Source organism: Hyperolius riggenbachi, chromosome 5 (assembly GCF_040937935.1).
Source record: "Hyperolius riggenbachi isolate aHypRig1 chromosome 5, aHypRig1.pri, whole genome shotgun sequence".
NCBI classification, from domain to species: Eukaryota; Metazoa; Chordata; class Amphibia; order Anura; family Hyperoliidae; genus Hyperolius; species Hyperolius riggenbachi.
In genome coordinates this window covers 66976477-66990130 of record NC_090650.1, presented here as the reverse complement: position 1 = coordinate 66990130, position 13654 = coordinate 66976477, and the positions used below count along the sequence as shown (strand labels likewise).

Genomic DNA, 13654 nt, shown 5'->3' with positions numbered 1-13654 from the left:
AAACAAACACAGGCTGTTACTGATGATGTCACAGGGGAGGTGATCTCAGCTTGTGTGAGATTTCACATAGACGACCCTGTGAGGGAGGGTAGCTGATGACAAACACATCCATGATCTAAAACCTCCTACTAAGCTCAGAAGTAATGGCTGCCCCCAGTATAACTCTAGTTATGAAAAGAGAAGGGTAAGAAGCATGACTGAAATGCTCATAGGCTTGAAGGAGTGTTTATTTATCTTGGTAAGTGTCAGAATGGTGCAACTAAATATTTTTATTTAAAAAAATGTTTGGTTTGGGTCCGCTTTAATGCTGAAGATGACTGGGGAATAAAAAGAGGCAATTTAGATGCCTTCAGACTTTAAAGAGAACCCGAGGTGGGATTTAATTATGTTAGTGGGGCACAGAGGCTGGTTGTGCACACTAACACCAGCCTCCGTTGCCCCATGGTGTGCCTCCAGGACCCCCCTGCGCGCCGCTATACCCCCGCAGAGCTAGCGACACACAGCGTGTCGCCAGCACAATGTTTACCTATGCGCTGTCTGTTAGCGCCGCTCCCCCGCCTCCTCTGTATTGGCGCTACCCGCCCGGGTAACTCCCCTCGCGCTGATTGGAGGGAAGGGACGCGGGCGGGTAGCGCCGATACAGAGGAGGCGGGGGAGCGGCGCTAACAGACAGTGCATAGGTAAACATTGTGCTGTCGACACGCTGTGTGTCGCTAGGACTGCGGGGGGTATAGTGGCGCGCAGGGGGGTCCTGGAGGCACACCATGGGGCAACGGAGGCTGGTGTTAGTGTGCACAACCAGCCTCTGTGCCCCACTAACATAATTAAATCCCACCTCGGGTTCTCTTTAAGTCAATCCCCACACAAACTAAAAAGGGATGTGAGGAGGGACTAAGCATTACCTCAAACACACATAAGAAAGGGGAATGCCAGATTTCCCCAATCTCCCCAGCGCTAATCTCCAGGACACAGAGCCTGCACTTCTGCGCCTGGACATGGTTGGGGTTTACACATAGTTCCAGGACTCAAGGTGACACATTTAATCAGATAAGAGACGAAATACAAGCAGGTAGTGAAGAACAGGTGGGGCTTTTAAAGGGTCACTGAAGCAGGAAAAAACAAAACTTATAATGAATTGTATGTGTAGCATTGATAATTAATACAACATTCGTAGCAAAGAAAATAATCATTTTTATTTTCAGTTACATAGTTTTTTTATAACACAGCATTATTCTCTAATATTTGCACTTTACAAACTACATTCTGTATTTTAAATCAAGAAACAGAGCAGAGCTAATGACCCTTCGAGGTTCCCTGCAGTAAAACCTTATCTGTAGTGGTCTTTCACTGTTTCTTTGATGCATAAGTGCTTTAGAAAACAGCGCTGTAGCCAAGTTGGGAGGAAGAAGCTCAGAGAAGCTCTTTTGCATAGATAACAACTGAGGTTTCTTAACTCTTTCTGTACTGCAAACAATATGAGACTCATATCTTTGTTCTAATGTTCTATTTCTTAGCTGTACTACACATACAAATCATTATCTCATAAGTTTATTTTCACTTCAGATTCAAAGGTTTGGGATTCTGGTATTGGCAAGACGAGCCTCTATCTCTTGTGCTGTCCTGGAAGACGACTAGAGAAATTGTAAATTGTAGCTACACACTCCAGAAGAAAAAGCAAAGCTTTTCTGTCCACAAAAATGCCAGGTGGCTGCATCTAGTCTGCTATACACTCAGAAAGTTATGAATATTCTCTGCATCTGCTGATTCACGAGGGATTACTCGCTGCGTTCTGCACACTGCCTTCCTGGGCTGCCAAGCAATAAAAACTGCAATGTAAAATTAGCACAAGAAGAGCTATAAATCAGTCCACAGATGGTCTCATTACTCTGTATGCTCAGTAGAATACCGGATTGGCAGTGGTAGAAACCGTCAACTTATAGTTAGGAGGGCTTGTCTGATAAATCTGTTCAATCGAAGAGGGAACCACAACTAATGTCAAAATATGTCACGGAGTAGTATCTTAAAGTGTACCAGAGACTGGGAAAAAAAAAAAAAGTTTTATACATACCTAGGGCTTCCTCCAGCCCCATGCGCTCGGATTGCTCCTACGCCGCCGTCCTCCAATGTCTGCAGCTCTGATACAGGGTCCCGTAATTTCCTCCAGTCGCGGCCAGTCTGCGCAAGAGAAGTGCGCCCTCTACGTATCTCTCCGGCGGCTGCAGTGTGGGAGCGATCCGTACACATGGGGATGGAGGAAGTCCCAGGTACGTATAAAACTTATTTTTCCTCGTCTCTGGTTTCCTTTAAAGCTGCTATCAATTTTTTTTTTTTTTTAACAAAGCTCTACTCTAACCACCCTCTTTTTTTTTTTTTTTTTTTTTTTTTTAATTACACAGCTCAGTTCTAACTACTGTACCCTTTTTTAACCATTTCAGCCCGCGGGTATTTTTCACTTTATGCATCAGAGCAATTTTCACCTCCCATTCATTCGCCAATAACTTTATCACTACTTATCACAATGAATTGATCTAGAGCTTGTTTTTTCTGCCTGGTTTAGGCTTTCTTTGGAGGTACATTTTGCTAAGAATTATTTTTTTTAAATGCATTTTCACAGGAATATTAAGAAAAAATGGAAAAAAAAACATTATTTCTCAGTTTTCAGCCATTATTGCTTTAAAATAATACATGCTACCATAATTAAAACCTATGTATTTTATTTGCCCATTTGTCCCGGTTATTACACCATTTAAATGATGTCCCTATCACAGTGTATGGCGCCGATATTTTATTTGGAAATAAAGGTGCATTTTTTCAGTTTTGCGCCCATCACTATTTACAAGCTTATAATTTTAAAAATGTTAGTAATATACACTCTTCACATGCATATTAAAAAAGTTCAGACCCTTAGGTAACTTTTTTTTTTCTTATTGTAATTTTTTTCTCATTAAAAATTTTATTTGAGTCATTTTTGGTGAGGGGGGTAAACAGTTAAGTTTAAATGTAAGAATGTGTGTTTTTATTTTATTAAAATGTATGTAGATGCAGTTTTACTATTTGGCCACAAGATGGCCACAGTCAAAAACATTTTTTTAGTCCTGGAAGTGAACGCTCTCGCTTCACGGAAGCATAAGGACGACTGGAAACTTTTTTTATTAGAAAGATGGCAGTTTCTGATAAGAAGCCATTGGTCTTTCTACTGGGGACTTAGATCAATGAATGCGAACATAAACTTAGATCAATGAATGGGAACTGTTCCCATTCACTGATCGCCAGGCTAACGGGGTGCAACACGGGTGCGCATGTGATCGCGTGCGGAAGCGGGCAGCAGCACAAAAGCAGTGGCCTGGACGTGACTACAACGTCCAGGCGGCTTAAATGGTTAAACACAGCCCAGCTCCCACTACCCCTATTACCACCACAGAAATAGGCTTCCCATGGCTTAAAGGGGACCTTAACTCAGAGCTTCCTCTCTGCTCTAAGATAAGCAACAGCATAAAACTTTAAAGAGAACCCGAGGTGGCTTCTAATAATCCTAATAGCACACAGAGGCTGGGTCTGCATATAATGCCCAGCTTCTGTAGCTACATGGTTTCCCCCCAGGCCCCCTCTGCTGTGCCCCCATAAATCACACCGCCAGCTAGCAACCCCAGACTGACACATGCAGAGGTAAAAAGCAGTCTGCGACACGCTGTGTTGCTAGCCGGCTGTGTGATTTATGTGAGCACAACAGAGTGCAGAGTGGGCCTGGGTGGAAAACAATGTAGCAACGGTGGCTGGGAATTATATGCAGCCCCAGCCGCTGTGTGCTATTAGGATTATTAGAAACCACCTCGGGTTCTCTTTAAAGAAAAGCATTTCCTGGTTACAGCTTATCTTATAGAGCTCCTACAGAGATGCTGCAGTGTGGTTACTTATTTGTATCATGGCAGCAGAGAAAGGGTTAAACTCCCATGCTTACATATTACCTCACAACTTAGCATAGAGTTGACAGCTCAAATGACACTGGCTCATTAAATTGCTGAGAATAGAGAATTAAACAGGCTGTTCTCGATAAGCACACACAGAGTGGATTTCTGTGCTTCCTTTCTCTCTTATGCATGAGTTTAGGTCCGCTTTAATGGGATGTTGAAGGGGGTGTGGCCTGGATTGCCATTCTGCCTTCTATACAGTGAATATCTAAGGGCCCGTTTCCACTAGGGCGAATTCGCATGTGCGACCTGCATGCGAATTCGCATAGGCAATGAAAGTGGATGGGACTGTTTCCACTTGTCATTGTTTTCGTGCGTTTTTTCTGTGCAGGATTTTTCTGCACGGTAGGGCCTGCAGAATTCGCCTGCGTGAGGAATGCAGGCGAATCGCAGCCCATGTATTTAATAGGGAAAACGCACGTGCGTCTTTTGCCGCGAATTCGCGTGCGAATTCGCATGAAAAGTAATACAAATTGAGTCAGGCAGTGACATGGTTAAATTCGCATAGACCCTGCCTATGCGAAATCGCATGCGAATTCGCGGCAAAAAACGCACGCGGAATCGCATCCGCATGCGATTTCGTCAGCGGTGGAATCCCAGGGATTCGCACCGCACTAGTGGAAACGAGCATAGATTTTCTGATTCGTCCATCAGACAGATTCCTGTCACATGCCTGTCAGGTTGAATCTGACAGGAATCTATCTGATGTGTGCCACACACTAGGAACAGATTTGCAATAGATTTCAGAATCAAGTCTATTGAAAATCGATCGAAATGCATTATTGCATCATTGGATCCAATGCAACTCTATGGGCCATCAATCTGCTGCCAGCAGCCAATCAACCTACATTTTCCATCCGGATCGATCGAACAAATCGATTGAAATCGGACGGAAATCGATCGATTGGCTGATCAATCATGCTCCCTGCTGCACTGATTTTTAGCCGATTTGATCAGAGTGGTCGAATCCGCCATTGATTGATGGCTGAAATTGACCAATGTATGGGCTACTTAAAGGGAAGGTTCAGGGACTGTTTAAAAAAAATAAAAATCCGCATCCACTTACCTGGGGCTTCCTCCAGCCCGTGGCAGGCAGGAGGTGCCCTCGGCGCCGCTCCGCAGGCTGCCGGTGATCTCCGGTGGCCGACCCGACCTGGCCAGGCCGGCGGCCAGGTCGGGCTCCTTCCGCGTTCCAAAATGCGCCTCACGGCGGCGCGCTGACGTCACCGGACGTCCTCCGGGCTTTACTGCGCGGGCTCAGAACTACTGAGCCTGCGCAGTAAAGCCCGGAGGACGTCCGATGACGTCAGTGCGCCGCCGTGAGGCGCATTTTGGAACGCGGAAGGAGCCCGACCTGGCCGCCGGCCTGGCCAGGTCGGGACATCCACCGGCAGCCTGCGGAGCGGCGCCGAGGGCACCTCCTGCCTGCCACGGGCTGGAGGAAGCCCCAGGTAAGTGGATGCGGATTTTTATTTTTTTTAAACAGTCCCTGAACCTCCCTTTAAGTAAGATGGTGTGGTACAGACAGGCTTCAAGTAGGATGAAGTCAAGTGGTCCAAGTGAAAGACAAACGCCACCCCATAATTCAGTGAAAAAAACATATTCTCTTAGATCAGGGGGTGAGTTGAGCAGTGCCAAGTTTTTCTTATTTTTTTCCTTAAAGCAGTCATGTACTTAAAACAAAACTTCATGTGAAAGTGGGAATTTGAAATGCGGAAGTCATGTCACTTCAGAAGGTTAAGTCATCCCAGTACCAAATCGCCCTCCTGCAGCAAAGCATATATTTTTTGGCATGGCTTCAGCCCACTTCTGGTGCAGAATGTACTTTCGGCATGGTGCTTTACTTTACACCCAGCACGTTTTTCAGCTAAACAATTATGACAAACAGCTTAAATAATTTGATATGGTGGTAAGATGTTAACAGGCATTCTAAGTAGATGTTTTCAAGGCCTAGAGAGGCTCTGTAGATTACAACTAAAATACATAGCAAAGACAATCTATAGTTTAAGGGAAAAACAAATACCGTGGCAGTTCCTAGCTCTCCTTGAACTATGTGGAAGTCCGCATTAGTCTTTAGGGTATCCCAAATGCTCAAAGTCTAATGGAAAGAAAGCAGCAAATATAACTTAATGCTTTCAGTTTCCGATCAGAGGCAAGAAGTGGAGTGACATATATACTAAATTCACCTGCATATAGATTAAATGTTGATGACAAAACACCTCAGCAATGGTCGACATTTATCTTAACACTACCAACATAGACATTGCTCATCTCGTTATAGACAAAGGTGGTAAACTTTACTTTAGGGGACAACACATGACCACTGACTGAAAGACAGCAGCAGGTAACTCTAGCTCATAAAAACCGCTCTTGCCATTTAGGTCTGGCAACCACTAGCAGCGCTTTTCTAAGTGCGTGTAATCTGTGCAGCTTTTGCTAATATAATGCTATAGGTGATTCTTGAAAACATCACATCCCTCAAGTGAGATCACGGACGTAGCATTATATTAGGAAGGGCTATTCAAACCACAAGCATTAAAGTGCTGCTAGTGGGTCCCAGGCCTTAGAAAGAGTCTTAGAGGCATTCTAAGGATAACCTGGAGAATGCTACCCAAAACAGTTTGGCACCTTTAAGTTTGCAGAGTCACAGAGTTAGGTTCCCAGTCGCATGTCACAGGACTCCGTTTCCTCCTTCCAAACCATACATAAAGGTGGACGGTATTATCTGGGTTTCCAAATAATGAACCCCTGATTTAAAAAACATTACCCAGGAGTGGGATAGTGCAGCGTTCAGTGTGGTCTGTTGTAAGCTAGCTGACTCCATCCTTTCCTTTCACAGCTTGTCAATGCAGTAGGCATGAGGAACACCCTCTCTAACTGAGCTCATGTGACTAGGTTAATAGGGGGTAGCATAACCACCACCCAGGAACATAAAAAGTGTTCAAAACTGGGGGAAGGAGTCAGCTAAGTAAAGGATAAGAGAAGGAAACAACTACATTATCTCACTTTCTGCGTTGTAAACTATCCTTGCACATTAGGAATGGCTTACCTTTTCTTTTGATGTGCTTATCACCAAACTTGAAAGTCTATTTTCAAAAAAGTCATCAGGTTTTAGATTGCCAGCAGCACCAGGTAGAGGAGGGAAACTAGACAGTCCCAGTTCAAAGCTTGGAGATGGAGGCTTTATAGGTGGAGGAGATTGAGTCTGCCCTCTCTGAAGAAAATGGAAACAAAAGATCAGATGTAGATCGAGATTGTTAGGCAGCAAATGGAACGGGGCGGACTTGTGCGGCTCTGACAGGACGAAGATTCCAACAATTCACCGTTGTGCACTCATGTCGCTATTCTGTCGCTGCACACACTAGCTCTGCAGTCTCAATGAAAATGTAATTCGCTCCTGACCCCATAATTAATGTGAGCCAATCACAGTAATCTCAGGGCAAAATAGGAAACAGATGGCTCCGATTCTTAAAGAGCCAGAGCCGTCTGTTCCTGAAAGGGCTATGGGGGTCAAGGTGGCTCAAGTGAGGCAAGATGTCACTCTATTACCTGATTGATTTGTATTTGAGGAGTGATTAATTGCTTACCTTATCTGACCATTACAGACCAGTATATGGCTAGCCTTAGCCTTAACCCCCCTGGTGGTTTATTAAAAACCGCCAGGGGGCAGCAGAGCAGTTTTTTTTTTTAAATCATGTAGCGAGCCCAGGGCTCGCTACATGATAGCCGCTGTGCAGCGGCATCCCCCCGCCCTCTTCAATCGCCTCCGGTGATCTCCGATCAGGAAACCCCGTTACCGCCTGGGAGGTTAAAGGACATGCGAGGTGAAAATAAACTGAGAATCCCACAGTTTTATTTTATATTTAAATCTAATTTTTAAGTTTTTACTGTTTCATTGTCTCTGCTTAATGATACCTTCATTGAAGAATGCCAGAGCTCAAATGTATTAATTGACCCTTTTATCTCTTTCCTGCTCTTAGAAACCATTTACTGACAGGAAAGTGTTTTATAGCTGTAATTCCTTATCGGTGAGGGTAGGCTATAGTCTGACCCGTACAGACATTGGCCTCAATTCACTAAGATCATGCTGGAGATAATAAGGCAAGAGAAAATTTACCTCCACACAGTAAGGCCTTAATTCACTAAGCTTATCTCCTGTCTTTAATAACTCTTCTATAGTTGTTACCATTGTGATAAGGCATGTAGTATTCAGGAAACATTTTACCTCAGGCAAACCTAAAGTTAACTCTTCTGTCTTTAAGTTAACTCTTCAATCCTTAAAATAACTCCAGAGTTAAAGACAGGCTGTTTATTAACTGCGTGTGAAAATAACTACAGAGGAGGTAAAATAACTACAGAGGAGGTAACTTAAGGAATGAAGAGATAAGATAAAACTCTCTTATGTGGAGGTAAGTTTTCTCTTGCCTTATTAGCTCCAGCATGATCTTAGTGAATTGAGGCCTTAAGAGAGTTATCTCATCTCTTCATTCCTTAAGTTACCTCCTCTGTAGTTAATTTACCTCCTCTGTAGTTATTTTCACACGCAGTTAATAAACAGCCTGTCTTTAACTGTGGAGTTATTTTAAGGAATGAAGAGTTAACTTAAAGACAGAAGAGTTAACTTAAGGTTTGCCTGAGGTAAAATGTTTCCTGAATAATACATGCTTTATCACCATGGTGATCACTCTAGAAATGTTATTAAAGACAGGAGATAAGCTTAGTGAATTGAGGCCAATGTCTCTTGCATACCTGATGTTTAACATAGCCTAGTTATTTTTGTGCTTGGCACTGTACATACACGTCTATCTCAACATGTCACCTCGTTTGTCCTTTGAATTCCGAAGACCTTTACTCCTTGGGTAGGGATGGCCAATGAGATTCAAATAATTCTGAGTGGATTAAATTTTATTTGTTCATTTTCTGCAATGTTATGTTGTTTTAGAATGCACCAAATGCTGCTGCAGAGTCTGATTGGTCCATTTTTTAAGCTGCATAAATATGCATTAAATCAGCAACTCTGTATTATTTGCATCTCACCCTTACTTATGGGAGCGAATCCCCTCCACACTTCTTTAAACCACTGGGCCCACTACAGAGTGGCTTCATGATTTCCAGATTGCAAAGTACCACGATTTTAAACCAGATTCCCAGACTGCGATTTGGCCCTGCAGCAATTGAAAGCAATTGCTTAGAAAATGTTGCAAGCAGCACTCTGTGATCTCGACGCTGAAAGTGGAACCACTGTCATAAGGTTCCACTGTTGCAGCGCTTTGCCTCATGGAAAGCATTGTAGAGGGCCCCAGCCCTAATATCTTATTAGTATGTTTACAAGCACTTACCACAAACTTGTCATCCCTCTTCTTCCTAAAGCCATAGGAGGTTTTTCTAAAGAAAAATAGACAAGTGTCAGTATAATGATTTGGGGCAAATCAATCACAGCATACAAAAATGAAGTTCATGTTGAGAAAATGCTTTGCACTTTTTGTCTATACAGTTTCTGATGTTCTTGTGCATCATATCACACCTCGTATGTACTGCTATACTGCAAATGTGCACTGCCAGTGCTGAGGGGGGAACTCTAGTATGCTAATTATGTGCTCATGTGAAAAGGAAATTTTGGCAAATAATAAAAAGTAACTGCTGTAAAACTTTCTTGCAGTTTTCCAGAAACCTGATCAACAGAAGTGCATTGCCAGCATCACAACATGACCCCACGAAGAACAGTTTACTCGATTTGTATTTTCTGCGCACCAACTAACTCAACGACCACTTCAAACCCTTTTGTGACCGGCTGCCCCCAACCCCTCTTAAGTACCAGGCAAATTTAAATAAGGGGGGGGGAGTGTTGGCGCTTTGGGGGTGGGGTGGGGGGGGGGGGGTCAGGCAGCCGGATCCTTCTTAGGGATAGCTTGGCATGGTTTCCCTTTAGTAGCCAGGTGTCCCCCCTGTAGCCCACAGCCTTTACTCACCTCCCAGGCTTCAGCGATGAGCCGCTGTGGACCCCTCCACTCTCGCCGGCATCACCGCTCGTACTGCTCAGTTCTGGGTCGCTGCTTGGCGCCGTCATCAAGCTGGGACCCGGTACTAATGTCAAAGCGAGCTGGGATGCCGGCCAGAGCAGAGGGGAGAGACTATCGCCGAAGGGAACAACAGGAAGGTGAGTGGATACTCTTCTCCCCCCCCCCCCTATGAGCCGCGGCGATCATAGTGATCAGAAGCCATACGCGATGGCTTTTGATCACTGAGGGGAGATGTCAGCTGTCATAAGACAGTTTAACCTCCCCTCTTGGGTGCGCACGATCGCGGCGGGATGCTTCGTTTTCGTGGACGTTGAATCTACGTCCAGTCAGAGCGGCAGCACCACCTGCTGGAGGTAGCTTCAAACTAAGTCGGTCCACATTCGGTTAATAGTCGGCGCGCTAAAGCGAAACAATGGACTGCACAACATGGCTGCATTCGAAAAAAAGTATGTTGTGTGAGTAGATACACCAGATGGATCAGGCAAATAGCCTGTTGTCAGTCGGTCATTGAGTCGTTTCGCAGACATACACACACCTGATTGTCGTCCAACAATTAGGCGGTTTGGTTGCAGGTGTATACGGGCCTTAATAGCCCCTACTCATCCAAATCCCAGTATATTGACAATGAAGCGGTGTGACCTAGTGGCATGTGGCAGGGAAGGCCTGTCACACAATGATGATGTCACTCCCAGTCTATAGGAGTAGTTGTGGGTACAAACCGATGATCTTTCTTGATGGTAGGGCAGACTTTTTTTGTTTTGTTTTGTACAGGTATCATTTAAATAAGTTCTCCATTAAATATTACCAGCCACGGACTCAATCCCATTTAATAGACAACTGCATCACTAAGGATTAATGCCACAAGTATTTTCAAACTGCATATTTTGAGTCGGAGCGCAGTCGCTCACCACTTGGAGTGTCCATGCTGTAACTAGTCGATAGATTTATGCAGATGTGGAAAATCACTACTAAGATGACCTGCTTTGTGCAATTTGCATTTACAGGTGGTTTGGGAAATTCACAGCTGCTGCTTGAAATGGAAAGGCAATTTTTAACTAAAGTAAACACACAATTGAAGCTGTTAAATTCTGAAAGCAAGCATTCCTTACAACAAAGTATATGCACAGCAAAGTCCCGATTATCATGCACAGGCAGGGATTGCTCTGTTCTTGGAATGCAGAGCGCAGAGGAAACAACTTACAAATCCTCCTAACGCTGGTCTTCTAGTCTGCATCTCCCAGTTGCTTTGCTCCGTCCCCCTCAACAGCTCTAATGTGTCATGTGACCTGATGTGGGTCAGGTGACACACTGGGGAACCATACAAGGATGTAGAAAAAGAGCTGCAGGACTGATGACCGACGCCCGAATGATATGCAAGTCTGCTGTATTCTGCAAACCTAAAAAGGAACGCCCCCATTCCTGCCCCCATCCCAGGCATACTGGTTGGTTAAGACTGCCAGAGATCAGAGTTCCGGATAACCGAGACTTACTGTATTATGGTTGGCAATGCATTTGCATAAATCCCCATGTGTTTGAAAAAAAAAAATGTAGCCGATTCACCCTGGGCTCTAAAGACAGATAATTAGATGCAAATAATTCCAACTTGCATGCTAATTGCAGGGTTGTGGAGTCAGAGCAATTTTGGGTACCTGGAGTCGGAGGTTTTATAAACCGAGGAGTCTGGTGATTTTTGCACCAATTCCACAGCTAAGGAGTCAAAGCAGAGGAGTAGGAGCCATTTTGGATACCTGGAGTCGTGGTTTAATAAACTGAAGATTCAAAGTATGAGTCGGATGATTTTTGTACCGATTCCACAGCCCTGACCAATTGTATTGTATGTGGCAGTACATTTTTATACAAGCTAGACTGATTAACATCTAATTGACCGCTCTAATCGGAACTCTTTTTTTGCACCTAGCTTTGCAAAACTGCAGTTATCTTCATTCTACAGATATCAACATTTGAAAGACAGTATTTGGCATTGCTCTTTACCAGACCTGGATTGCCAAGCACCAGGAGTTTTTGTCTGGAGGGGGCAGAGCGCCTACTACTTGCTAGAGAAAGCGGAATGACACAGAAAAAAAGAGCGGGCAAGCAAGAGCTCTCGCATGTAAATTGCCGCCAGTTGAATAGAGCTGCTTTTTACTCACCTTCCCCTCCCGAGGCCAGTAGAGTTTTCAATAGTTGGAGGTTCCACCCGACCTGTGCCGACATCCCTCTTGAAGGTTGTCGTATTGGGCAGCCTTGTTCTCGTCTGTCCCGGCTGCCGTGTGGGAGGCCCACGGACACCATTAATTAATCTATCAGTAGTAAAATTGAAGATGGTGGAACCATCAAGAAGTGCAGGAGCCCTGTCGGTAGTGGGTATGGTATGCCGCAGATGGGACTTGGTGGGATTCCTGCAAAGTATACAAATATAAAGTCTATAATTTTCTATGTACACATTCCACTGATATGAACTTAATTGTAGCATTCTGGAACTAATGAAAACTTAGAACTATGTAACAGATTCAAACGTCTAACAACAGAATATGACCCAAGGCCCACTTGCCTGTTCCTAGGTGCGTAGGGTCGCAGAGATGTTAAAGGGGATGCTGCTGGCTTGAAAGTTGGAGACGTAAACCCATTAATGAATCCAGTATTAGGGAACGGCGTTACCTGAAAATAAAAAATAAAAAAATTCTGTGGATCCATTTTATTATACTGTAATAAGTTATAAAATACCACATACTTCAATCTGGATTGGTCAGTAGCTCCTAGTTCTGTAGGGGAAGATACTGACCCATCCAGAAGGATCGCCAACGTTTGAAAATGTTGCCGTTTGCTGGTTACACCAACCTCTGACCATGAATGCTTATAGATTTGATCTAGCAAACTTGTCCATCAAGCATCCTTTTTCAAGTAAGGGTTTCCTGGTGCCCATTTCTTGCAAGAGCACTGCCACTTTGTTTATGTCAGCAATATGTATCGCCACTTCTGCAAGAGTCTGTGTATTCTGGATGTCTCATTTGATCAGAAATCACAGATTATATGAATAGGCTGTGAAGCTGGCTTTACAACGTATAATTTATTCTGCAGATGGTTAGCCCAATAAGCACCTATAGAGGTCCTTATTTGTCAATCAATGTCTGCTATCCACTATATACAATGGTGACCAAAATCTGGTAAAGCTTGATTACTACCACCTGACTACAGTATGGCCAGGGGACTGACTCTTGCCCCATTCCCCATCCTTGTGCATTTTAGAGCCATCCTTAGACCACAAATTCTGGGGAGGTTGATCATCGTGAATGAGGGGCAGGAGGGGATAGAATGAAATTGTGCACGTGCCCACACACTTGGAAACAGTGACTTTACCAAGCAAGGTTTAGTAGAAAACCGTTTTGATAACTGAACCACAGCCACCGTTCGCTTTGTACAGACTGATACCATACAAAGCTATGCGTAAGTTGCACCTCCAACACACTACCACCTTTCCTTCTTCATTTCCACCCTTTTGTGTCTTCACACAGCCACTGAAATGGAATCACTCAATCCAGGGTACCGCTTAGTCAATCCACTCCCCCACAAAATAGCACACCTGCCTGCCTGGTAGTTTCAAGTAGTCTCTGAGTGGGGACATGCTGGGCACGGAAGGATCACAGATGGATCCATGGAAGCCAAGAG

At 44.2% G+C, this 13654-nt stretch overlaps 1 protein-coding gene across 6 annotated transcripts in view; it reads right to left on the bottom strand.

Moving 5' to 3' along the window:
• Positions 1–13654, bottom strand: part of LARP4B (La ribonucleoprotein 4B) — a 176700-nt gene that overhangs the window by 22986 nt on the left and 140060 nt on the right. For 4 of the 6 annotated variants that reach the window (XM_068235823.1, XM_068235824.1, XM_068235822.1 and 1 more), the window contains 5 exons: positions 12540–12646; positions 12139–12387; positions 9308–9353; positions 7018–7182; positions 5992–6066 (listed from right to left, as the gene is read on the bottom strand). In XM_068235823.1, the coding sequence (XP_068091924.1) occupies positions 5992–6066; positions 7018–7182; positions 9308–9353; positions 12139–12387; positions 12540–12646 (642 nt within the window). The remainder of the gene's footprint in view (positions 1–5991; positions 6067–7017; positions 7183–9307; positions 9354–12138; positions 12388–12539; positions 12647–13654) is intronic. The other 2 variants (XM_068235825.1, XM_068235827.1) reach the window with 1 other exon arrangement.